Genomic DNA, 25,867 nt, shown 5'->3' on the forward strand with positions numbered 1-25,867 from the left:
TGTCACTCAGTTGCTGCCTTGACCCCCTCAAACCATCTGAGTATCCTGCCCTCCCTACTCCCCCATTGCTGTTTCTGTTCTCTCCTTCCCTTTTCCTCCCTTGCCTTCAGCAGTGCAAATTCTCCTGTGCAGAAACGTGGCCCAAGGCCACTGCCAGGAGCAGAATGGAAATGTCAAAGATTGCTCAATACTCGACTTTTTTTCCTTCTGTTACAACTGGGAACCCTCTCCCAGCAAGTGCATAAGCGATTTATCTTCAGGCTTTGTAATAAAGAATGTGATAAATTTGGCAAGAAGTGAGACTCCCATTTGCATCCCGTTTAAGTACCATTCACAGAGACTGGAGGCATTTTCATGTGCTCATTTTGCAAGAGAGAGCCTCTCGTTGACAGATGACTGCAGCTGTAGTACCGTTAGGTTATACTGGCTCTCTGTGTGCTTTCCACCTCGCTTCAGCTCTCTCAGAAACCTGTCGTTGATTGTCCAAACAGTAATGCTTCTTTGCAGGTGCCTGGATTGATCCAGGGATCCTGAGTCACCTCCAGAAGGGACATGTTGCACCAGGACACAGGTGGAATCAGAAGGGATGTCTTTAGCACATGTAAACACGAGCTAGGACAGGTCTTAGGAGAACGTCTGAGCCATGTTCCAGTTGGTAGGGGTTTCTTACGGTGAAACTTGTCCTTTTCTCTCTCTGGTCTGTTGTGAGAGACTAGAATGATACCTCTGTATTCTTTGGATTTCTGTTTGAACTATAATTCATTGTTAGTGCAAGCTATTCAAAAGATTTTTAGGGTGTATCTGGAACTGTCAAACTAAAAACCAAATACTACGCATTTGGAGTTTGAAGGAAAGCTGCTTTCTAGCTTGAACTTTCAGTAAACCCTCTGGTGTAATCTGAAGGTAAGGAATAACAAATTGGGGATGAAACAAGAACCACACAACATCAAAGAGTTTCGACAACATGTACATTTATCTACAGTACATGACAACCAATCTAATCTCATATCAATCTTGTAGAAGAGAGGCAGTAATTGCTCAAGATTAAGCCACTTTTCAGCTTTTTCTCTCTGTCCATGAAGATGAATGCCATTGCAGAGATCAAGCGTTGCACATTGTCTTGCTGTATGTATGTGACACATGATTTTACAGATGTTGTTTTCTTTTTCATCTAGTACAAACATCTTCCAGGATTTTGACTCATTTCCTTAAGTCTCTTTCAGCTGTTCAGAGAATGGCTAGAGGAAATGAGGTCTAATATCCTAATGCATTGCATTTACTGTAAGTACGCTCTCACTTTACATACAAAACTTTGCCTTTTTGTAATTTCTGAATGTCCTTCTGAATATTCCCTTGCACACGAAACAACTTGAAATTGGTTTCTGTCCTTCAGAATCTCAGCTCCCCTGGTTGAGGCTCTTCAGCCGTAATAGAGCTTAAGGTGTTCATTGTAATCTTAGGTGAAAGAGGAGAGCTGGTACTAAAGGCGTCTAATAAAAGTTGTATTCCAGATTTCAGTTACATTTTTTGGACATTTATTAAAAAAAATCTGAAGAAAATGCACATACAGATTGCTAGGACTTGGCATAAAAGGAATTTTAGAATAGTTATTACTCTTCTATATTTTTTTACTGCAGAAGTATTGTGCTTGGCTTTTTCAGTGACTTTTAGGAAACTAGAAGAACTTTTTCCAAAAGGACCCTCTTTGACAATGAATTCTGTAAGCAGTCATAAATGAATGTAATTTTACGTGTGTGAGCAGTCTCTGTGGCTGGTTGCCAAACCTAATGGCAACTGAAGAGTATTGTTTGTCCACCAGCCAAGATTGCTGCCGTTAGTGATAAAAGCATAAGGGGAGTGTAAACATCTGTGTTTGAAGGGAGAACGCGACTCCTGTTTTCTACGGTATACCAGTTAGAAAGCACAGTAAATGTTAATCTCTCAGTGGATTTACTCCTGGGGATTATATTGATTTATTCTGAAAACGTAGGTTTTCAGATATACCTTTAAATGGATTTTTAATGATCTTTTCCAGGTTGCAACCGATTTTTTTTTTTTTTTTTGTACAGACTGCAAAGCTCTTGGTTATATTATCTTTAACAGCAAACAGGCATGCAAACAACAGAGAAGTTTCTAATGTTGCTACCATGCTATGCAACTCCTGGGCTGCTCCATAGGGATCATTCCTGGAAATTGCAACTAAAATGAAGTATCATTTAGTAACATTATCAGCTACAGGGGCTTTTGTCACTGGGGAGGTGACAGCATTAAACGTCTATGATTTTAGCTGTCATCTTGACGGCTGAGTCTGTAATCATGTAACATAATCATTAAATAATCTGATACGGAGAAGAATTTGCTGGTCAACTAGGCACTGACGGTTGTAAATCTAAGTGATAAAGAGCATGCATGGATTGATATAAATTAAGGAGAGATGAAAACCCTGGCAGGGAAATTTGGAAGTCAGAGAGATGCATGTCTTACAGGTTCTTTGGAAGCCTGGCAAATGCCAGGTTAGCCCTGCATCTCCTTTCTTTTCCCATCAGTAACTGTTTTAAGCTAAGTAGTGCTCCTCTGCTCATGCTGGGTGAATGTGCTCCTCATGACATGAAGTGGACTTCTTTTAAAGAAAGGCTTTGTGCAAAAGGCACATGGGAAAAAGAAATCAAACTTGTTGGTTATAACCTGTCATGCAGAGCCTGCGTGTTTCAGGGCAGGAGAGAAGGTCCCAATGAGCTGTGTAATAGAAGTGTTTTTGTTCACATACCTAGGCCATTCAGATCTAACTAGGTTCCCACTGAAGGGTATCATGAGATTATAAAAATTTGCACTTGGCTCTCTTAATCTGTTTTTTGTTCAGGAGTTAATAGCTGCACTGATGTCACATGTTGAAGGTTTTGTCTGGAGCCGTCAGGACTGGAAACTTCATTTTTTGCTGAATGAAATCTGACTTTTCTCATGCATTCAGCTGCCTCCTGCAGCTGGGTTTCTAAGAGACACAGCAAGTCTTGGGAAGCTCCCACAGAACTGTAAGAGTAAGGCTGGAGGAGACCTGCAGAGATTATCTGGTGTACCCCAGCGTCAGATGGAGCAGATCTTCCCAGGTAGACTTTGGTCTAACCTGCTCTAAGGCAGACTTGTGGTACAGAGTCTACCACCCATTTCTTCTAGTACATAACTAGTTGTTAAAGGTGAAAAGCTTCTCTTGATGCCTAACCTAATGTCCCTTGCTGGTTGCTTAATTCCATCCTTTTTTTTTTTTTTTTCCTGCTCTGGTGGATATAGTGAACTGCTGATCACCATCCTCTTTATAATAACATTTTACACGCTGACAATTAATATAACATCTTTGACTCCTCTTTCCTATGATAAACCTTTTTCAGCCTTTTGGTGCATCTTTTGTAACTCCTCCTCTCCTTTTGTTCTTCTCAACCCTCTCCAACTTGTTTGCATTTCCTCCAGATGTGATGTGTAAAATTGACATTTGACTCCAGATAAGAAACGCAGTGCTCCCAGGTTTAACAAAATAGTTAGCTCCCCATATACTATGTGCTTCAATTTGATTCAAAGCATTGTAAATCTGATTTTAATTGTGATTTAAATCAGCCAACAGTAAGTCTCATTTTAACTGTTTTGCATTTGTACTTAATCATTTTGTAAAGAAAGGTTTAACCTCCTTTATTACCATTGAGATAGAGTTTTAATTAAATATAGCCTTTGCACTTAATGTTATACTTACTTTGATTAATCACTGTGCCTGTATTTAAGCAATTATGTAGCTTGTTATATATACACTTATTCTGATTCTTCATGTGTATGTTTTAATACGAAAATAGAAAGTGTTGACGTTTCTTGTGTTAGATAATTGATTTTTTACTGATGATTTGCATCGATTACAATGAAGGAAACGAGAATTCTGAAATGTTCTTCCGTTAGATAAATAGCAGCACATAGAAGCCAGCCAATTCAGAAGAAAAAACTCATTGAGAAATGTTTTGAAATAAAGAATTAATGTCTGAAAGGCCTATCTGTAGTCAAAACTGGTGGTTTCTAATCACTATGCTGTAAAATTTTAGAACTAGTCCATCTCCTCTTTTTATTCTTAGAATGGCAATGGAAAGAAACATTCATGGCTTTTTTTTCAACTCCTGATCAGTAGCTCCCCTTTGAATGGACTGGTTGCTTAATTGAGTTGTAGTGCATGAACTGAAATAAAGAAAATATTTTCTCTGCACCTGCTAGGAAAGTCCAGATGCCAAAGGCTGCTTTATTGCTGCAGCACAACCTGCCTGGAGGTGCTCAGTGACTGACTTCCATGAATTCAGTACCTTGATTATCTTTAAAATGTTGGCAGCAAATAAATGGCTTGAATAATTTTTTTGTCTTTAATTTTTTTTAATGATTACAGGAGTTGTAAATTTAAATTTATGTTGTATTTTCAAAATTACTGTTGGATATTTTTTTACATTTTAAAAGGAAAATGTGCATTGTAAAAATGCTACATTTTTCTTTTAATATAGTATTAAATTAAATATGCAGTTTAATAGGGTATTTTTACCTGAACTGGTTCTGTTTGTATGCCTTAGATGCTCTTCTGCACTAAGACCTGGTACTGAGGCATTTGTTTTCTGCTGCTCAGTGACTACCCGATTCTTTTCTTTACTTTTGCTGCCTCTTTGTTTGCTATTTTATATGGCATAGAAGTGCTTTCTATGCCTGATGAGCCTAACTTTGTAAAGAAATTATGTTATCTTCAACAAAGTAAAAGCTTCCTCCCGGTGGTGTTCATTGTAACACAAGCTGTTGAAGTTTCCTATTCCATAGCACGTGTGATTTCCAGGTATTATACGTAAAATTGCTGACTTTGCAGTAATGCTAATATCATCATACCTAGGATTTGAGGTATGCAGCACAATAAAAGAGGTCAAATGGAAGGAGCAGAAGTAAACCTTGTATTTCTGGTCTACTCCCACAAACTAGATAACATCAGAAATGATGCTGAAATGGGATTCCCTGTGTAGGCAGGTACTCAGACCGTGCTCACAGTGCGATGCCATCTTGTGTGTCTCTCCTGGGGTAGGAAGGAGGACCACTTTTTCAATAAGCAGCTACCTATATATATGCCATGTATATGCAATTTGTGACGGCTTATTACTGAACTAGGAAACAAGTACAATTTGCAAGCAAAAAATGCAAGTGGGACTTCTGCTTACATTGGAGATTAATCTCAACAGCTGAGTTATGTATCTCCTTGCCAGAAGACTGGGGAAGTGAAACTGGATTGTCAGAATTATATTCAAATCTCTGTATTCAAGGCACTTCAAGACAACATCAGTGACAGATCTTGCTGGTTGTTAGCATGATTACCTGAGGCAAGATGTCTTCACCCTGGGAGATTCAGAAGAACATGTTGATGAATCTTCCAGAAGTTGACCTAGTCACAGTTTCAGAAGGCATGCGCAAAGATACTTCTCTAATACTGGGTCCCCCATTAAAAATGTTTATTAGATTTGGTATTGTCTGTAAAACAATGCTTCTACAAGAATTTTTTACCAATGTCTTAGTAGCAAAGTTTGTGTACTAGTTAAAAAAGGGAAATGCAACTTATTGCAGGCTTATTAAAAATCACTGAATAGATAATTTATATGGACAAATATGCAAATACTCCAAACCCTGCTTTTTTAAATGGATCCGTGTGCCATGTGGATGCATGATGTGATGCAATGACCTCAGTAATAGAGCTATATAAATACTTCAGCTATCTTATTACTAAAACCATCATTTTTCTCATGAATCTATCAGTTCTTTCAATGAAGGAAAAGAGAATACAAAGTAATATGGACATAAAAGATAGCTATGTCTTCTGCAAATTTGGTGAACATATTTATTAATCTGAAAGTCTTGTTTATTGCTGTAATCTTCTAGGAAAAAGTACTGAACTAAATATCTAGAGAAAGTAAAAAGCAGTGTTCCTCTTTGTGGTATTTAATGTGGTCCATCATAAGAGCAATGATAACGTAATTATGCAATTATTGGTATATTTTCCCCTCTGGAGGCCTTACGTAGATGATTACCAGTGCACCTTTTAATGAAATTGCTACTATTTGATAAAATTACTGCCAAGACTTGAAATAATTAGAATTCGCATTGCCAAAAGTCTTACATCTCCTTCCTCAGTTGAGCCTTTTCCAGATAGGCATTAATTCAGATTGCAAAACAATTCACTGTTCTCCAGTTTTCTCATTTCTCTTCATTAAAACTACCTTTTCACTGCATTTCTGAAAACATGCTTTCAAGCTCATGTTGCTCATTACAAGGAACATTCATTCAAAATGGAAGTTGAAAGATGCTGCACCTTTTAATGTCAATGTCAGCAAAGAGAAGTGAGAAGAAAAAGCCATTAAAGGAATAGACTGGATGAATGACAGCTGAATTTGAATATGCTATGCATTAGTGCTCTTTTCCATTCCTTCTAATCATTCTCCATACTTACTTTATAATTTGTTTATTTTTGTGTCTAACAGCTGATAAAACTAACTGTGGGAACAGCTGGTTAATAAGTAGTTTTGGAAATTAGAGGGAAGAAGGCAATAATTCAGTAGAAATAAGGATCAGTCTAAATGTATAAATCTCAATGCTGACAAGTGTTGTGGCAAACAGTTGCTCTTTTTTTTGCAAATTCTGCTCGTGTGTGTACATACATAGATATTTATCTGTCCTATGTATTTTTCTTTGAATAAGAATTAGCAGGTAGTTGTTTCAAGCTTAGACCATTCAGGTTTAAAAAAACCTGATAGGTCAGTCATGCTTTGGGTTTGGTTTTGCCATTGCCTGTAGATTCCTTCTGTGGTGGGAAGTTTAGGTATAAGGGACCATAGTGTGTCAACGTGCTGTAATAAAATGAATTAATTGCCTAGAATAGGTTGTTGATCATGGTGCTTCAAGATGAGTGACTGGACTGCTATTGTAAATGTGGTGCTCCTTCAAAAAACAAACCCAGACCCACCAAAACAACAGAAAAAGCCCCAAAGCCATGACTTCCCAGAAAAAGAGGATTCAGAAAGGTATCATACCCAGGCATGGAAAGGAATCATGGCATCTAATCCTGCTGTGGCCATTTAATATGCATGCCAAACTAGAATTATATTAAGCTACATGTCTGCCTTTGACAAATTCCTCTATTAGCTGTATTAGCAGAGTGGGGCATGCCAGTCAGAAAGGGCAAGCTGCTTGGTAGACAGGAAAGGTGGCCTCTTTGCATGGCTGGAGTTTCCTCACCCCAGCACGGGAAGACAAAGCGGCTGTGGCAAGAAGAAGGTACGTCTCTGTCTCTGGAAGGTGCAGTTACTTCCCCCAGCCCCCTGCCTTGAGGGAGTCTTGTGTTTGCATGTATAGGGCAAGTCTCACATGTTGAGAAGGTCATGTGCAGAATCTGCTCTTCTAAACCTGCTTCTGATAAGGAAGCAAAGTACGATTAGCTACATTGCTAATTGCTGCTATAAGACCCTCTGCAGGCTTCCACCCACAATCAGGGGATCAGCCCAGGTGTTCACGCTTGTCCTGCCTGAAAATCCTGTGAAGGTCTTGGAGAGTGGGATGTGCGGGGGCTGGAGAGCTGGCTGGATTTGTCTGCTTGCCACCTGCCTCTGGTGCTGGCTGTTTCTGATTAGCCACATCTCCTTTGGAGAGGTGCATAACCTCTCTTCAGGTGTAGTTGGGTGTCTCTTCAGTCACCTGAGGTGTTTTCTCTGCAAGGGGTAAGCACCAAGTGCCTTTTACTTGTCCTGTGGAGTGCCGTCCCCAGGGTGTGAGGTGTGTTGTGAGGCAGGTCCATGTAGGAGCGATCCCAAACCTTGGAGCTGAAAGCTTCCCAAGGGGTGTCGCTGCAGGGGGGGGTGTCTCAGCCACAGCCAAGGTCCAGCTGCCTCTGTGGTTCCCAATGCTCATGCCTCCACAGATGATAAAGACAACCTTTGTTCCAGCCTCCTTCCACTTCCTCTCTTGGGTTTGACATGGGTGGGAATCAGCTGTCTGGCTCTACACTTGCTCTTTGTATTGGGGGATACCCGTTTCTCCTTTACACTGCCTGGAGTTGGTTCGGCTGTGCCTTTGAGTGCTGGGCTGTTGAGCTCCTGCCTTCTGCCCTCTGCAGTGCCCTTCCTCTGCCCCCTTCCCGTGCAGGGTGAAGGGTCTACAGGGGGGGAAGGCTGGGAGAGAAGGCAGGGGTTACCCTCATGCAGCTGGGTAAATGTCAAAGCCCCCACTAATTCTTTCCCTTGGTTTTTTCCTTAGTAACGTGCAGCCTCTGAGGATCGAAAACTTCAGAGCAAGCACAAGTGCAGGAGCTCTGCATTTCTGCTTGGGAAACGCATGGTGTCGAAGAGTCTGTTGATCAGCAGATAGCACTGACTCTGTTACATGGGTTAGAAACAAACCACTTAGTTCTGCAGGGAAGCCTAATCAGTCTAGACCCTGTAATACATGCCTGGTGACAGTTAAATTATTTTTCAGTCTCCAAGATGAAGTTGGGACAGAGGAGCTGGTCATCATTTCTGTCAGCAAGGGTTTATGGCATTCATATATGCTAAGAGTCCGTGACCCTTGCAGGGGACAATCACGTCTTTGGTCTTTTTTGGTCTATGTCTTTGAAGAAGACACTAGCATGGGTGTTGGTGTGAATGGTTTCTTTCGTGAAGTAAGAGACTACACTGCTAGCCTTCTTTTCCCCCGCAGCCTAGCTGAAATGGGATCTGATGTAGCTTTCAGATCAAATCATTTAAAATTGACATTTGCCATTGCTAAACTTTTCATCTAGCATAAGGGAGAGTGTCTGTTTAGTGAAGTGGAACAAAACAAGTAAGCATATGATAACATCTCTCCTTCGAAAAATCTGGGAGATTTTATACATCAGAGTAAATTAAAGTTGTTTCAGTGTGATTAACATGCGAGTTTGGCACTTTATTTGTTTCCTTGGGGCATGAAATGGCAGGACAAAGAAAATATAATTGAAAAGGTCTTAAATTAATCTCCATCGTAGCATATGTCAAGTGTCATAGTGATTTTAACAAATAAAAGACAGAGTTGGAAAGGCAGTACTCTTCAATTACACCAACTAATACTGTAAGGAAGACTGGGCAGGCTTCTGGCTAAGACTTCTGCGCTTGTGTGAAAGAGATGTTTTAGCTTCTGCTGTTCGTTCAGATCTGCAGGAGACTTGTGTGTCTGAAAACATGTTCATTTTTCCAGCAGTGCTGGGTATACTGAAAGAGGATATTACTTCCTTGCAAGCTATGTCTTGCTGATATCCCTGGACCATTGCATCTACAACAGTGCCACTACTTTAACTGATAAAGCGTATCTCTTGTTTCTGCTCTCTTATGTTGTTGTAGATGAGAAACTGAAAAATGTGGTGAGTGAGGTCTGTGCGATAACCCTTGAAATGAACCCAGTGCCCCGAATGAATAGGCACTGAAAAGAAAGCCTCTCTAATTGTACCCAATCACCGCAATCTTACACGAAAGTCACGGGCATTTTGTCCCTTGAAGTTTAGCTTCTCAGTGCATTTGTCATAGAAAAACGTTAACTGGTTTAGAAATCATGGTCAGGATCAGGTCATGGTCAGGTCATTGTTTTCGCTGTGCAGTGTTTGTCAGCTTACATGGGGACTGCTGATGATTACGAAGGTTATGGACAACCACAGGGGGAAGAGGCAGAAGCTCAGAGGAGCCTGCCATGTCCTGACAGTGTGTCCCAGCCTGGGAGAGGCAGGGAGGGGGATTTGCTCTTGCTGGGTAGCAATGAACCTGCTGGCAGGTCGCTGCCAGTCCCTCGGACTTCGCAGAAAGGCTCTACGGGGTGTGAGCAGGTTGTGGCTGTACGGTGCAGCTGCGTTGTGCCCCTGTCTTGGGAGATGTTTGAGATAAGTTTAATGTGGAAGTGAGTGGGATAAGGCACAGGGAGTTTGGTTTGATTTGGTTTTGTTTCTTTGAAAGCAATCTGTTGTGTTATAGAGCTGCCACAAACTTCTTGTTCCTTTTAATGTTTAGATAAGAGTTGAAAGAGGAAACAGCCACAGAGGGACTAACCTGTTGGCCTAAAGTTGCGCAGGAAATCTGTGGCAGAGCTGGGAATAAAATCCACAGTGCTTGACTTTGCATCTTATTCCATGCCAGTCCCATGTCCGTTGTTTGCTCAGCAGCTGAAGATGGTTTCCAGTTGTTTGTGAGCATGATACAGACTTGCACCTGATGTGCTTTTCCGTGCTACAGCAGTGTTGTGGTTGAGGCTGAAAAGCTCCAGCATAAACTGTATTTTTTTTTTGCAGGATGGTGCACTCCTTATCCAAAGCTTTTTTTGTTTGCACATCCCTTAATTGTTACAGGAACATTCTGCTGTCTTTAATCATATCCTTGCAATTTGACCTGCATTTCCTATCAGTATTATCTAGAGCTGTTTCATTTTCTAATTCCTTCAGCCTGGTTTTCCAGATGTTCCTTCTTCATGCAGAAGTCACAACTGCTGTACTCCCCCTCTTTCCTCCTTCTCCCTTCATTTTTAGGGCTTAGGAAGCTGCTTGTAATATATTCATGTATTCTGCTTCTTTTTTCAGTTACACAGCCTTGTTCACAAGTGATCCCAGCATTGTAGTTTTTATCTCAGATTTGTTATATTACAAGGAGAAGCTAGGGTAGTGGAGTACTCTTCTCTGGGAGACACAAATTTAGAACATCCAAAATGTATCTTGGGCTTCTAACTCGGAGCTTTGCAATTTATTTTTATTTTTTCATTGTTAATTATTAAATATTTGCCATTATCAGCATATGTTGTTAGCATATAATAACTACCTGCTGGTTGTCCTTGAGGCCAACTCTAGAGGGTCATCCAAAACCCCAATGTGATGCTCTGGGCATGCGGTTTATGGGGAGTGTTGGGTGTTTCACAGCAGGATCCAAAGTCTGTGACCGTCTGTGATCATCTGTCTCCACTGATCAGCCATAGGGGCAGAGGATGGGTTTCTTCTCTTCCCCTTGTCCTGTGGGGTCCCTGTGGTCAGGTGTACTTCAGAGGTGGGGACACTCAGCCAAATATTGAAGTAGTGGTCCACCTTCTTTTCCAAGGTGTAAGGAGATAGAGGCATGCCCAGGTGTGGGTCAGATAACAGAATAACACCCACACCTGGAAATCTTCAGTGGAGACATAATGATGGGTTCTTCCATCCTGTTGCTCAGAGAGTTTACAATCCTGCTGGTGACTGGTAGAGTCATGGTCCTGCCTGGAGCCCTGGGAGGAGACAGCAAATGCCATATCCCGTGGAGTTTGGCACTTAGAGATCTCTTACCATGCTTGGTGTATATTCTGTCAACACAACCAATTCTCGAATTATTAGCATTAGTGTCATGGTTATGGTTACATGCTCATGACTGGTGTTACTGGAGCGTGCAAGAGCAACAGTGGGCCTGGAAGAGCCCTGTCATGCCTCAGGTGCAGTACAAATAGAGCAGTCTCGGACGTGAGGCATTAGCAGTCTGAGGAAAGGTCAAGAGATAGCAGATGGACACATGCTGTGGGGATTAGTACACTGGATTACAAATTGTTGGTTAAACTCTCAGATTTCTGTTACTTAATTATTCCTCTAAAAAGAAGATAACAAAGTCTTTCCCATCTTTCTAAGCACCATTTTAATTCTTCCTTTTTAAAGACAGGCAATATTTAGGTGTGTAATACCAAGCACATTTGATAGTCCTTGCATTTACAACCTCTTGTCCTACACTGCCATACTTTTCTTGAAGAAACATTATTTTCAGATGGCAACAAAAAAAACCCTTTACATTGTGGGAATGCTTTGCATGAGGCATTAATTCAATTTGTAAATTGTTTTGCTGAGAATTTGTAGGCTGTGTAAAAGGAACTGTAGCAAGATTGTCTCGAAATACGAGTGGTGGTTTCAACTGGAATATCGTGGCTTTTGTTGTGGAGTGCCACAGCATGCTTGTTCCCTCTTTGCCTTTTGTTCCTCATCTCCGGTACGTAATGGATTTCTTGTGGCTCTGGATGGAGTCATGCTCTGCTGTGTTGTTTACCACCTTTAAAAACTTTCCAACAACTTGTTAGATAGTCCTGATAGTAAGTGCTGCAAAATTTTGAACTCCTAACCTGAATGGGTAGAATGAGTGCTAGGAGAAGGAGTAGGTAAGAGTCATAAACATTGCATAAAAATGTGAAATTATGTTTTTCTTAATCTTTCTGGCAATTATTATTTCTGGGATGCTTGTTTATGTGTTCAGTCATGTGAGTTTGTGTAGAGGATTAGTGGACCTCGTGGAAAATTTCTGGTGGTGCTGGAAAAACAAGTGCTGGTGGACTGCCTGTTGGATTTAGCAATGATAAATAAATCTTCATCTGAGGGAGATGGGGGGTAAACGAAGGCTCCCTCCAAAACTCAGACCACAAACCAAGCGATTAGGCTCTGCAGGTGGTCTGACCATCCTTTGCTTCCTACTCTGTGGTGGATTTGTCAGGAAGAGGAGCAGTTACCTGACCTGGTCTTAATCCAGTATATACCTTAAGAAGAACTAAAGCTGTGAGGTGAGTGAATTAAGTCTGGAGTATACAACCTCATCCTAACAAATTATCCGATTGTTTTGGTTGAATGTCTGTTGTTATCTGTGTGAGTAGGGAAATTCAGGCTCTGAATGGAGCTGCAGAGTGTGTTTTTGCATGCAAGTGGTGTTGGTATGAGGAGTGTTCCCCCCCAGCTCAGGCATGGCTATTATACATCCAGTCCAACTGTGCAATACTGTGCTATGCATTAGAGGGGCGTGGAGCGATGGTTATTTGTAGGACTAAAGAGCCAGCCTTTGGAAGGGGTAGGGTTTCTTGCTGCAGTGCCCGTCAGCATTTGCACACATCACAGCGGTGTGCATGGTTTGACAGATCTGCACTCATTTAGTATGTCAGTTATGACGTTAATTTATGCACTGCTACCTCCAATGTGTCCCTTTCCTCTGCAGACCTGTTGATGATGCCTTACCTTTGACCTTCACACACCTTTGTGCCGTAGGTTTGGGTGGTTAGGTAGGTTTGGGGAGGAGAAGCCCAATGCCTGGCTGTGCAGTACATTACAGACTGGTTTTGTCTGGGCATTTTGGAGCCTACAGTCACCCTGTGTGTCGTTAATCTGCTGTATAAATACCCAGGAGAGAAGTGGAGGGAGCAGTTCAGCAAGCCAGGCTGGCTTGGCACTTCCTCAGGGGCAAGTAAATGAGTTTGTTCTGCACGTAGCTCTGGGGCTCTTTGAATGAGGTAACCCCTTGCTGCAGCCGAGAGCGTGTCTCTACTAAAGCGTGTGCACGATGCAAAGGCTGCAGTAAAGTCTGGGGAGGGAGCATGCCCTGTCCGTGCACATGCGTAGGTTGTGCACAGGGAGTTTCTGTTGACTGCAAGGTCATTTCTGTTCAGGTAGCTGAGGTGTCCCATTGGGTTTTTGTTGTTGAAAGGAGAGCACTGGGTAGGGGCTGCGTTGGTTGTCTTTGTGCTTTCAGAGGCATCCAGCCGTCAGCGATGCCATCGCAGTGGTGCTGCTGAGGCTGCTGCCGCAGGAGGGGGTACATGGCTTGGGCCAGTGGGCTGGTGGGCTTCCTCCCTGCTGCCTGTTTCATGCCAGGCGTTAGGAACTGAGGCCAGGCCACCACCAGCACCGCCCCTAGCGCTGGTGAAGGAGGGCTGCCCCGTGGTGTGATGTGGGGACGTGTTGATGTTGGCTCCATGGCTGGGGCTGTGTGACCTGCCTGGGGCTGTGTGACCTGCCTGGTGTTGTTGTCCTCGGTGGTGAGGCAGGGGGTGGGCAGTGGGGGCCGTCACATCCCGGCTACATGCCCACCTCACTTGGCAGGGCCCAGGCTGAGACCTTGCTCGCCGCAGGCAGGGAGTGATGCCAGTGAAGGATGTCCTGATCTTCTGCTTTCCCAGCCTTCCCTGACTCATCTGAGGACCTAGGGCCAGAGTGGGCATACCACATTGCACTTTTGCTGTTTTATGCAGCTCATGTCATTTGTCACTTGAAATACCCTATGCTCTGTGGGAAGCAGCAGAGAAGTCTTCCAAAGACGTCCCCATGAAGGACCTGCATGGTCTTTCATGAGACCTTCTCAGATGTCTTTGCCCACTGCCTTTTCAGGTGCCAAAAGTGCTGACACTGATCTGAGGGGGTGTGCAAATCAGAGCTCTCCTTGCCTCTCCCCTGCTGTCAGGCACCCCTGGGTCCAAGACAAAGCATTTTTCCTGCTCTCCTGCCTGCTGAGCCACTGCTGGCTGGGACCTGGTCTCCTGAGACGTTAGACTTGCACTCTCCTTTTTTGAGCTGCTGTGTCATGGCTCAGGCTCACACCTGCGCTTTGAGGTAGCAGAATTGAAAAGTGGGGGTTTTCTCCCTTTTTCTGGCAATTATTATTTCTGTGGTGGTTGTTTATGCATTCGGTCACAGAAGCGTATATGCAAGGTTAGTGGACCTCATTTGGAAAATTTCTGGTGACGCTGGAAAAATGACTGCTTGTTGTGATTAGCACTGGTAAATAAATTTTAATCTGAGGGAGATGGGGAAAGAACAAGGGCTCTCTCCAAAACCCAGACCACAAACAAATTAATTAGACTCTGCAGGTGGTCTGACCATCCTTTGCTTCCTGCTCTGTGGTGGATTTGTCAGGAAGAGGAGCAGTTACCTGACCTGGTCTTAATCCGGTATATGCCTTAAGAAGAACTAAAGCTGTGAGGTGAGTGAATTAAGTCTGGAGTATACAACCTCATCCCAACTAATTAATCCGATTGTTTTGGTTGAACGTCTGTTGTCATCTGTGTGGGTAGGGAAATTCAGGCTCTGAACGGAGCTGCAGAGTGTGTTTTTGAATGCAAGTAGTATTTTCAGTGGCATGACTCTGCTACTACATATGGATGTTGTACAATCTTGTACAACTGTGCTTCACATGAGAGGGACATTAGCTAACAGCAGTTATTCTAAGCTGAGGATTGCTTGTAGGACTGAAGAGCTACTCTGAAAGGGGAAGAGTTTGTTCCTTCAAGACCACCTTGATATTCTCATATTTTCTCATGATGTTCAAGTAGGTCCATAGCAGTAAGAATTTATCTTCATTTTCGCCTATGAACTCCCCTTCTGTAGGTTCACTAAGACTTCCACATCAGGGGTATGCTAACTCAGCACCCCCCTGCTTGACTTATCTTTACAGCTGAGCCAGAGAAGCCTGAATGTGCTTCTTTCTCCAGGTATGCAGTGTAAGTTGGGAAGTGGTTGGGAATTGTGACTTGAAGCTGCTAATTTTACACAGCTTTATTTTCTGAGAACTTTTAAAAAGTTGTGTTATGGCATATTCCATGAAAAAGAAGCTAAGAGGTCATTTAGAGCAGCTTTGGTGATTGGGAGATTGATGCCTCAGTGAAACTAATTTGGTAGCGCTGGCATGAAATTTTTTTGGAGGTAAGAAATGACGAATTAGCACTTCAACTAAAGAAATAAGCAAGTATGGAAAGCATGTACTGATGTCTTCATTGAACTGGACACTTCTAATATAAGAGTGTGAGTCAAGCTTCTGAATACATGAGAGAGCAGTTAAAAAAAGATAACTGTTGAGCAAGGAAACTTCAGTTCTTGGCAACATACTGAGTAAATGACAAAGAATGATTAAAAGTGCTGCCATGTAGAATCAGGCTCATATGTTCTTGAATTTAATTTTTAAATAGCTTGGGTCTGTTCCCATTCAAAAGCCAAACCATTGCAGAAACTGGTGCTTCTGAAACTAGTTTCAAATGTTTTTTCAAAGGCTAATTTCCATCTGCAGTGGTTATTTGCTCTGTCTGACGAAGGTCTTGCAACCCAGAAGGTGTCTGTAGAATTGCACAGTGCCATGGTGGCTTAGTATTTTTAAGAAATAACTCCCAAAATATTAAATGCATATATACAACTATAAATGACAATTTTGTTGCAGAAAAAAAGAGAGAGTGTTGTATTGACAGGCATTGTATTTTGTGCTTTTTTTTTTTTTCTCCCAGGTTGTTCACTGCCCCATGAAGAATCTTCACTGGTTGTGAATAAAGGGGAGGAATTAAGGCTGAGGTGCAATGAGGATGGACCTGTGACTTGGAATTTCCAGAACTCTGACCCGTCGGCAAAAGCAAAGAGTTCCAATGAGAAAGAGTGGTACACCAAAAATGCAACAGTCAGAGACATAGGCAAATATATATGCAAAAGCAAAGGGATTATTGTCACGTCTTTTTATGTTTTTGTGAAAGGTAAGTATCAATGACGGCATTATTTTTGCTTTCCACCCCACTTTACCACTCCCAAAATAATAGGACAGTAAATGCTGGAGGAGGGGACGAATTTGGGGTACAGAAGGAGAACACAGTCTCGTAGAAGTCTTCCCTGTCCAGTAGAAAGAAAACTCACTCCCAGCTTTGCTTGCAATGGCCTTTGTTGCCAGAGCAAAGTTCTGAATGAGTTTTTTTTTACATCCATGTTTTTTTATGGTGAAATATACCTCAGCTTTCTTTCTGGAAGGTAGCCAAGTGACCTGAATTAGTTGTATGAGTCAGTTGTGCTGTGAGGAAGCAAGAAGTATGTAGAAATGTCTTTTTAATTCCATGCCATCCATTAGCATGGAGTCAGGTAAGGTTTGGCCCCAAGCTCTTCATTTATTGAGTCAGTTAGCTAAAGAATTTTGCTTTTTGAGACTGTGCTCTCAGGCTTAAGCCAGCAGGCAGCAATGATTCCTCTGCCTCCAGCTCCTGATCTACCTCGTGACTAATCAGAAATGTATCAGACTGGAAAAAAGTGCCTCTACTCTGACACATTTTCACAATCCGTTAGTACCCTTCTTCTTTACGCAGTGTTTTTAAAAATTTCTTCTCTTTTGTTGGCTCCTGATCTGTGATCTGCCCTCAAGCTGACAGTTTACCATTCCTGGCATTCCCTTTTCCTTTCCGAGGAAGACAGTTACTTTGATTCTCCTTCACATAGCGCTGGTGGTCTTTCTTCCCTGTTGATGGAGAAAAGTACTATGGCATCTACTTTCTTGGAGACAGCATTCCTTGTCCAGTAGGGGTTGTCTCAAAGAGTCTCCTCTGAACCCTGCCAATCCTTTGAGAGTTACGGCAAAGTTGTTCTCCCAAGACAGGGAGACACCAGCACAGCACAGCGAAGAATATTTTCCCAAAGGAAGATACCTGACATAGTGGCCACACAATTTAAAGAGTGCTCCTTTAATCGCTCCTGAGTTGTCCAAATAGCCATGCAGCTACCACAGATGAGTTTTCTTGACCTCCTGTGTTTCTCTGAGACTATGACTAAAGGAAATCTGGCATGTGTGTTACCTATATTATTGACTTTATCTACCATGCCTGTTTTCCTGATGGTACTTATCCCAGACAGCTGTGATCATAGATGTGTTTGTGCCTTCCATTATGTGACTGACTCCTTCACCTCAGGAAAGCAGGCAACCCTCCCACGGAGCATGATTACCAAAGCATCAGTGAAGTTGTGTGGCCCTCATGCAACATGTTGTTAATTTGTCTCAATTGTGTGAAAAATGTGCAAGCTTCACTTTGACAAGTTCCTAGCAGTAAAATGTTTGTGAGGTTGGCCATCATTTTGCAGTAGACTGTGTCTAAATGACATCTTGCATCACCTTGAAGATGCTACCATGAGCTCAGCTGCTTGTGGGACTGCCACAAGCACCGCATATGCTTTCTGCTTGTAAAGCTGGGTATGAAGAGAGAACACGACCAGGAACCTCAATCTGCGCAGTCGCAAATGGAACATAAAGTGGTGGCAGCTGTTTATCTCTTACGTCCATCTTGATCAACTAAAACCAAATTTTCTATGCTTCTGTGACCAAGAATGTCACAGTGTTGACATACTGTAGGTGCTTACCTCTTTCACCTTTCTGCTTTGACAGAAAGTGTTTGTCTTGTATCTATAGAAGCAGTTTGTGTCCCTATCCAGACAAGTTTAGTGAAGATGAAGCTGGTTCAGACACCTACATAAGAGAGAAAAATCTCTTGATTTTGATCTCAAGTCTTTTCAGGCACAAGCAGTGATAAGCACCACCGCATCTTGTGTTGAAAACCTAAGGTATGTGCAGAAAGCAAGTGCTACCCAAGATGTACCTGGGATGGAAAGCTGTGAAGGGAAGAGCATGACTTTTAGCAGCCTTGTTTGTGCCTGGATTCTCTACACCAAATCCTTGCGTGTCTTCTCACCATGATGTCAGCCTTCCAGAGGGGGATGGAAGATGGGAGGGGAGTACCTCAGCAATTTTGCTTACCCCAGCCAAGACCTTCTCTGCAACTTCAGCTGTTAGTGAAACAGGTCTTTGTTCCTTCTATTTTCAAAAATGTCTTTTTGTTCTTGGGAAGCCATACCTTCTGCATAGTCAAGATATCTTGGCTCTGTCCATAATGGAGAAAAAGTGGACTGAGAGGAAACCAGTCAGTTAAGCCTCTGTCAGCAGGGACATTTAGATGAGCTCTTCTAGTTCATAGTCTTCCAGCTCAGGAGTGACAGCTGTCCATAGCATTTGTCTTAAGTATCTTCATGTGCAAAACATCATGCTTTGGTTCTGTTCAGACATGGTTTGCTTTTCATTTGTTAGTAGTCTCCATCCTCTAGTTCTAGACTGATGCTTCAAAGCTTTTAGTTTGTGGGGGCTTCTTGGGCAGCAGTATCAAATGAGGTGAAAACTACACCCTGACTCTAAGCTAGAAACCAGCCATTAACTTCTCTGTTCAGTGATGAGCACCCTTCAACTTAGCATTTCCTAATTGGTTATGTGAATGTCCCATGCTTCTTTTTCAGCCTGTTACTTCTTGTCTTAAACTGAATACACATTGTTCATCATCTTACCCAAATTCTTTCAGTCTTCCTTGTTAAGTCATGGTTTGTTATCTCTAATCATTCAAGTTGTACAAAGCCAGTTTCCAAAAAAGAAAGCAAACTCTGCCCTCTGTTTTTACATTTCTAATTCATACTACTCTGTAGGGAGGGCAGATGGGAGCTGAAATAAGCTTTTACAGCATGTTTGTCACCACACCATCCTTTATTTTGTGCTATTAACGGGCAGGTTCTTAGCATTTCAAGGTCATCACCTGTCATGGGTTTCGACTTTGGTTATAGAAGTATTCAGAGTACTCTGTGTTTGCGTGCTGTGGTTGGCCAAGATGAAATGCTTTAGGAAAGTTACCTTGTGAAAGATTACACGATGATTTTTCAATCAGATATGCTGTTGGTATGCCCAGTTTTTTTCTAAGGAGGCTAAAAATAACCCCTGCTTTCAGGGAGGGGAGAGAGAAAGAGAAGTTGTTTGGTGCTTCCTCTGGTAGCAATGTGTGTTCATTTAGATATGTCTTTTACAGAAGTGAAAACCATAATTTAGGGGCTTTTCAACTTCCATTTGCTCATAAATTTCTTCAAAATCCTCCTGTGGGCATGAAACCTTACAGCCCTGCCACTAGCTAAAAGCGAATTACTTTTAATGGTCTGTGAAAATCTGTTTACTGTTGTTGGGGGTGGAGGGTTTTGGAACTAAATAAGGCAAAAAATAATCTCCATTTCCAAATACAAAAGTAGTAAGATTATTTTTAGTGCACATGATTCTTTAGTGTGTCTGGTATTGAATGCTACTGCACACCTCCTGTTCTGCTGCTCCTTTAGGACAAAATTTAATGTCTCTTGGTAACCATGAATTGGGTAATACTCAGTTTTACTGGCTGAATGTAAAACTTTCTTTGATGTAAGTGCCCCGTTGCAGAGTTAGGATCATCAGAAGTTCCCTGTGCAATGTCAGCTTCTCTGACAGGTCTTTGTGTTTCTTCACAGATCCAAATGTGCTCTTCCTTGTTGATTCTCTGATCTATGGAAAAGAAGACAGTGACATCGTGCTAGTGTGCCCGCTAACAGATCCAGATGTTTCAAATTTCACACTGAGAAAATGTGATGGCAAACGTCTCCCCAAAAATATGACGTTCATTCCCAATCCTCAGAAAGGCATCATTATAAAGAACGTACAGAGGTCGTTTAAGGGCTGCTACCAGTGCTTGGCCCGGCACAATGGAGTTGATAAAATATCGGAGCACATTTTCCTGAATGTGAGGCCAGGTAACACAGGATTTTTGCCTTCTTGTAGAGCACCTGATTCTACCCTTTACCTCCTAGGAGCTGATGGGAAGTCTTACCTTGTATCCTCACCTTGTCAGGGGGTGACTGGCAGTGGTGGTCTCCTCTAGAGGCTTTTGGAGTCGTCTTCTACTCAAAGCCAGAGGTTTTGTGCACCAGGGGATTGTTCTGTGGCACCTGTGGCCATTGCAGGCTGTCCAAAAGAAGGCGGTCAGCTTAGAAAGCTTGTTCTGGGCAAGTTGTGTCAGGGCACAGGCTGGTCTCATGACACTTGGTTTGTGGCTGTGCTGAGCAGGTTTGGCTGTGATCTCTTTGATTTTCTGTTCTGGGTGATTTCCAGGTGTTTTTTTCACCATTCTAAGAAATGTGGGTTATGCTGTTAAACTTTGAGGACAAACCAGCACCCTGAGGTTTGGACAGGTTTGTGCAGGCAAGGTGGAGATTTGGGTGCCTGACTCATATGTGTGTTGCCCACAGGTGACAGCAGGAGGAACTGATTGATGGCATTGAAGAAGAGTGATTCCATGGAGAGGCAGAGCTTGGGGGAGCAGAGGGCCCTTGTTTGTTTCCATGTTCATGAGTGAGGATGGTCACAACAGCAACCGTGTGCCCAGCTCATGATGAGTGCATTGTGGCTGAGCTGCCAGATGCACCTCTTTCCACTGCAAACCCATTGATGATGCCTTACCTTTGTGCCGTAGGTTTGGGTGGTTAGGTAGGTTTGGGGAGGAGAAGCCCAATGCCTGGCTGTGCAGTACATTACAGACTGGTTTTGTCTGGGCATTTTGGAGCCTACAGTCACCCTGTGTGTCGTTAATCTGCTGTATAAATACCCAGGAGAGAAGTGGAGGGAGCAGTTCAGCAAGCCAGGCTGGCTTGGCACTTCCTCAGGGGCAAGTAAATGAGTTTGTTCTGCACGTAGCTCTGGGGCTCTTTGAATGAGGTAACCCCTTGCTGCAGCCGAGAGCGTGTCTTTGCTAAAGTGTGTGCACGATGCAAAGGCTGCAGTAAAGTCTGGGGAGGGAGCATGCCCTGTCCGTGCACATGCGTAGGTTGTGCACAGGGAGTTTCTGTTGACTGCGAGGTCATTTCTGTTCAGGTAGCTGAGGTGTCCCATTGGGTTTTTGTTGTTGAAAGGAGAGCACTGGGTAGGGGCTGCGTTGGTTGTCTTTGTGCTTTCAGAGGCATCCAGCCGTCAGCGATGCCATTGCAGTTGGTGCTGCTGAGGCTGCCGCCGCAGGAGGGGGTACATGGCTTGGGCCAGTGGGCTGGTGGGCTTCCTCCCTGCTGCCTGTTTCATGCCAGGCGTTAGGAACTGAGGCCAGGCCACCACCAGCACCGCCCCTAGCGCTGGTGAAGGAGGGCTGCCCCGTGGTGTGATGTGGAGACGTGTTGATGTTGGCTCCATGGCTGGGGCTGTGTGACCTGCCTGGGGCTGTGTGACCTGCCTGGTGCTATTCTCGGGGCAGGGGGTGGGCAGCGGAGGCCATCTCAAGTGTGCAGTTTGCTGTGGCAAATTGAAGAAGTCTTTTTCTGGTGATTTGGAAACTCTGTTACAGTGAATTTTAATGAATACTAAATTTCAATTAAAGAGAAGAGAACAAAACTTTAATTAGTACAGGTATCTTTGGCATTCTCCTTTGATGATAAAAATCAAGTCCGTTCTTGCTGTCTCTTTTGTTTGTTCTGTAACAAGTTTTTTTTTTTCAACATTTTTTTCAGTGATGGCCAAAGAAAGCAAGCAGTTGATTGGCATAACTGACATTTCTCTGACATTGGAGAGCGCAGATTGTAGTATTGGAGTATTTCATTTTTTACAGGATAAAAATCTGTACTTGCTCAATACAGTGGTGACTTCAGATGGGAGGGTGCTGACCTGGCATCCATTGCCAGTAGCCCACTTATGGTGGGCAGCCATAGGTGGCTGGTGAGACCTGGGGGTTCTGCCCATGTTCTCCATCTGAGGGGAAGTGTGTAGTAAGTGGAGCCTCTGCTGAAGGCCATCAGCAGCAAAGCAGCATTGTTGTCCTCAGTGTTGTAATTACTGTGCTGTAGTGTTCAGTTCTTATTCAGTTCACCAGGTAAAATTCCCACTTTCTCCTTGGCTGAAGATTTAAGTGTGTTAGAGACCCTGTGGTGGGCAATGTTTTTGTAATCATAACTGTGGCACTCAGACCTCCAGGCCTGAGCTTCTGGTGCAGAAAAACAGAAGAGGTATCCATGAAACAGGGAGCTGTGAAGGCATACTCAGATGTACACCAGCCTTGCTAGGATAGGACAGGGAGTGTTTATGTCCAGCCCTTCGCAAAACAATGAGGGGCTTTGTGACTTTATGGCTTTGTTTTGGTTGTCCATAGATGTTTCTGGCGTGTGAGAACACAGCACGCCTTCTGCACTGGCTTCTTCCTGTCTCTTGGGTACTGCTGAATGCCAGAGGGGATTTTTATGTGAGCCTTTATATCTGAAGAGAGCAAACATGTTTCTTTGTTCTCTTCCTTAGCCACTTACAGCAACATGAGGAAAACGTTATTGTTAATGTATGAATGGCTGAAAAGTGTGGCGTTTTCCTAAGTTTCGTATAATTTACCTAAGACAACTACAAAGCCTGTGTCAGAGGCAGGAAGAGTCTGGAAAACCTTATCTGATATATGTTGCATTCAGTTTGAAAGTGAGTCTTCCTGCATAAAAGCTCTAGTGTGTAGTCCATTGGAGTCTCATAAATGAGGAAAATTTGAAGAAAGGATGAAGAAAACAGAAAAACTGTGAAAGGAACAAAGGGGGATCTGAAAAACTTTGCAGAGATAAGAGACACATAGTCCTGACATATACATGACTGTTGACAAAAGAGACCCCAAAGCAGAACAGGGGTACAGCTAGCCCACAGCTGCTTGTAATCACCTACCTCTTGGGTGACGAACTTGTCTGTGGTCTTGGTTCCAGCCACCTCTGTGAACCATCACCATGAGTAGAGGTTGTGGTGCTTTCAGGGGCAGGTATGCTGAAGTCCTTGAGCTGTACCTGTCCTTCCTAGGCTGTCCATCAGGGGCTTTTCACGGACCTGTCAAACAGTACTTCCTGTCCGCTGTAGTATTTTGTAATTAACAGTTGCAGTTAATGCTAGGTTGTGGTTCTTCAGTGGCTGGTCCTCACCATGTTTTTGGTTCCAAAGTACAACTTCTTAATCACTGTCATGGAATGAATCATCTCATTGATGGTTCAACATCACTGAAGTTCCTTCATGCAAGTTGCTATGCTCTAACAAGTATTATCTAACTTCAAGTGTAATTTGAAGGGAGACTGAAGCAGAAATATGCTTGTTGTAAAGGAACAACTGTGCAATACGTTCAAGAAATTTGAATACCTCTTGGAGGCCTGAAATTTTATTGGAAAGTTAATGACTGTTGATTTTTATCCCCCCTTGGAAACTCTGAAGCTAATGAAAAGTAACGCACTTCTAAATTGTTTTCCAGTTCACAAAACTCTTCCTGTCATCACCTTATCCAAAAGCTACGAGCTTCTCAAAGAAGGGGAAGAATTTGAAGTTACATGCATAATCACAGATGTGGATAGCAGTGTACAAGCTAGTTGGATTTCTCACAAAAATGGGGTGAGTTCATTTAATTGTATCACGTATGCCTCAGCACAGTACACAAACTCTCTGTAGACATTCATGTGCTTGTCTTGGATACCTGATCCTTTATCACTTTGGATTTGATGTATTTCCAAAGGTAATGCATCCCACAGACTGGTGAGGGGCCAGCAATAGCTGTCCCATGCCCATGCGGATCGCTGGGAGGAAAAGCATCTGCACGGGCTTCTCTTCCTAAACAGAAATTAAAGTTTGTCTCTTCAGTGTGAAATTTAGGTGACTTCTGTTGGGCTGCCTAAATACGGAAGCACGGAGTGCCTACACATCACATTGCAATCAATGGGAGCTGCAAATATCAACACATGGACTGCAAATTACATATTCTAGTCGTTATCATTAACAGTAAAATACCTGCTAATTAGCATGGGATTGTGTGTGACAGGAATAGTAGTAAGCATTCGCAGGAATGATTAATTCATTTAAATTACATGGTGTGCCTCACTAACTGAGGAAGTTCTGAAAAATGAACCAGTGAACTGGCTTCTGTCTGTAGTGATAGATGAAGTTACTGCCTGGCATCACCAAATTAAATTATTGGCAGGCTAAGTGCTCCAGGAGAGTTCGTTACGGGCAGCACGGCTATTCTGCAGATGAGGGGCAGAGACATCCCCTCCCCTGGTCAGTCAGCGTGCTGCCAGCTCTACCTTTGAAATGAGCAGCAGGCTCTGGGTTTTTTTAAGGCCACTTCTTGGTCTTCTGGGTATACCTTGAAATTTAAATTAATTAAAAGCCCTTGTGAAGACCTCTTAGTAACTCCTGCCGTATATATTCCCGTGCTAATTGGATGGTCTTTTAATGCTAGTGGCAGTGACCAGAATATGTAATTCACAGGCCATGTGTGTAAGGAAAAAAAGGCTTCTGTGATGCTGTGATGTTTGGATAAATCACATCTCCTCAGGCAGATAGTGCACAGGAGGCCCATTCCCTGAGGCTGGGCATAGCATGCTTAGCTAATCCAACAGCTCTGGCAAAGCTGTTCTTGCTAAGTGCTTGCTGCTCCAGAAATCCTACCTCGCAGCTCGGAAGGCTGAGGAGGTCTAAGTGACATGAAGGCGGTGTGGGACATGCAGATGGGGCTTTTGGTCCTGTGCCAAGGTCAACTGCAAGTCCTTCATCTGAGAAACTTCATTTCTTCTCTCGTTTCCCCTCCCTTTTCTTTGTTAGAGTGTGATGAAATTAGGGCCTTCCCTTAAGTTTTTGTGCTTTACCACTTTTCAGTTTATGAGTAAAAGCCACGAGGAAAATATTTTTGACCAAATAAGTTTGACCTTTCTGTCCTTTCTGATAGATAGCAGGGGATGCTATCTTTTAAATACTGACTATCAAATTAAATTTTGTACTGAAATAGAATACATAAAATCATGTTTAAATAGATGCAGGATTACATTTTGTCCTGAATAGGTGAGAGGAAAAAAACCCAAAACTTCAGTCCTTGCATGACTGAAGTTATCACCACTTTTGAAAATTAGACGACTTGTTATAAGCAAGCACATCCATAAAAAACAAACTTCTATTTGCGATTATTATAGCTCAAGAGGAATCAAAATTGTGTTGAGAAGATGAGATTTATCTAGAAGCTCTTGGAACCTTCAAGAAGTGAAATCATTCTACTAGAAAATCGTAACAAGTCCAGGCCTGCATTTGGATTAATCAATGTGAATTTAACAGTCTTTCCAACCACACCAAGCATTCTCACAGAAACTGAAGTCAATATCTCAAAGCATTTATTTTTTCTGTGCATACATAGGCATAGAGTCATGATATACTTAGTGCTTTGAAAAGAGAATGAAGTTTCCAGTTGCCTTCAAGATTAATAAATCTAGATTGCTATAGACCAGGAATCAGAGCAGGTACCAGAGGAAGGATGCCATGTAAAACCTGCTGCCAGCAGGTCTCTCTGCAGTATGTCTGCAATCAGGACTTGCTGTGGACTTGGGACATAGAGCAACCCAGTTTAAAATGAAGTTCCAGCACCATAAATTTTCACTGGGAAGCACTGCAACCATTAGAGAGTTCAGTGATTTTTAGGCACCACTTCA

General features: G+C 42.8%; 1 protein-coding gene across 1 annotated transcript in view; it reads left to right on the forward strand.

The window, feature by feature from the left end:
• Positions 1–25,867, forward strand: part of KIT (KIT proto-oncogene, receptor tyrosine kinase) — a 57,356-nt gene that overhangs the window by 2,672 nt on the left and 28,817 nt on the right. The window contains exons 2-4 of the mRNA XM_074822564.1: positions 16,060–16,299; positions 19,883–20,161; positions 23,650–23,786. Coding sequence (XP_074678665.1) covers positions 16,060–16,299; positions 19,883–20,161; positions 23,650–23,786 — 656 coding nt within the window. The remainder of the gene's footprint in view (positions 1–16,059; positions 16,300–19,882; positions 20,162–23,649; positions 23,787–25,867) is intronic.

Source organism: Strix aluco, chromosome 4, assembly GCF_031877795.1.
Source record: "Strix aluco isolate bStrAlu1 chromosome 4, bStrAlu1.hap1, whole genome shotgun sequence".
Lineage (NCBI taxonomy): Eukaryota > Metazoa > Chordata > Aves > Strigiformes > Strigidae > Strix > Strix aluco.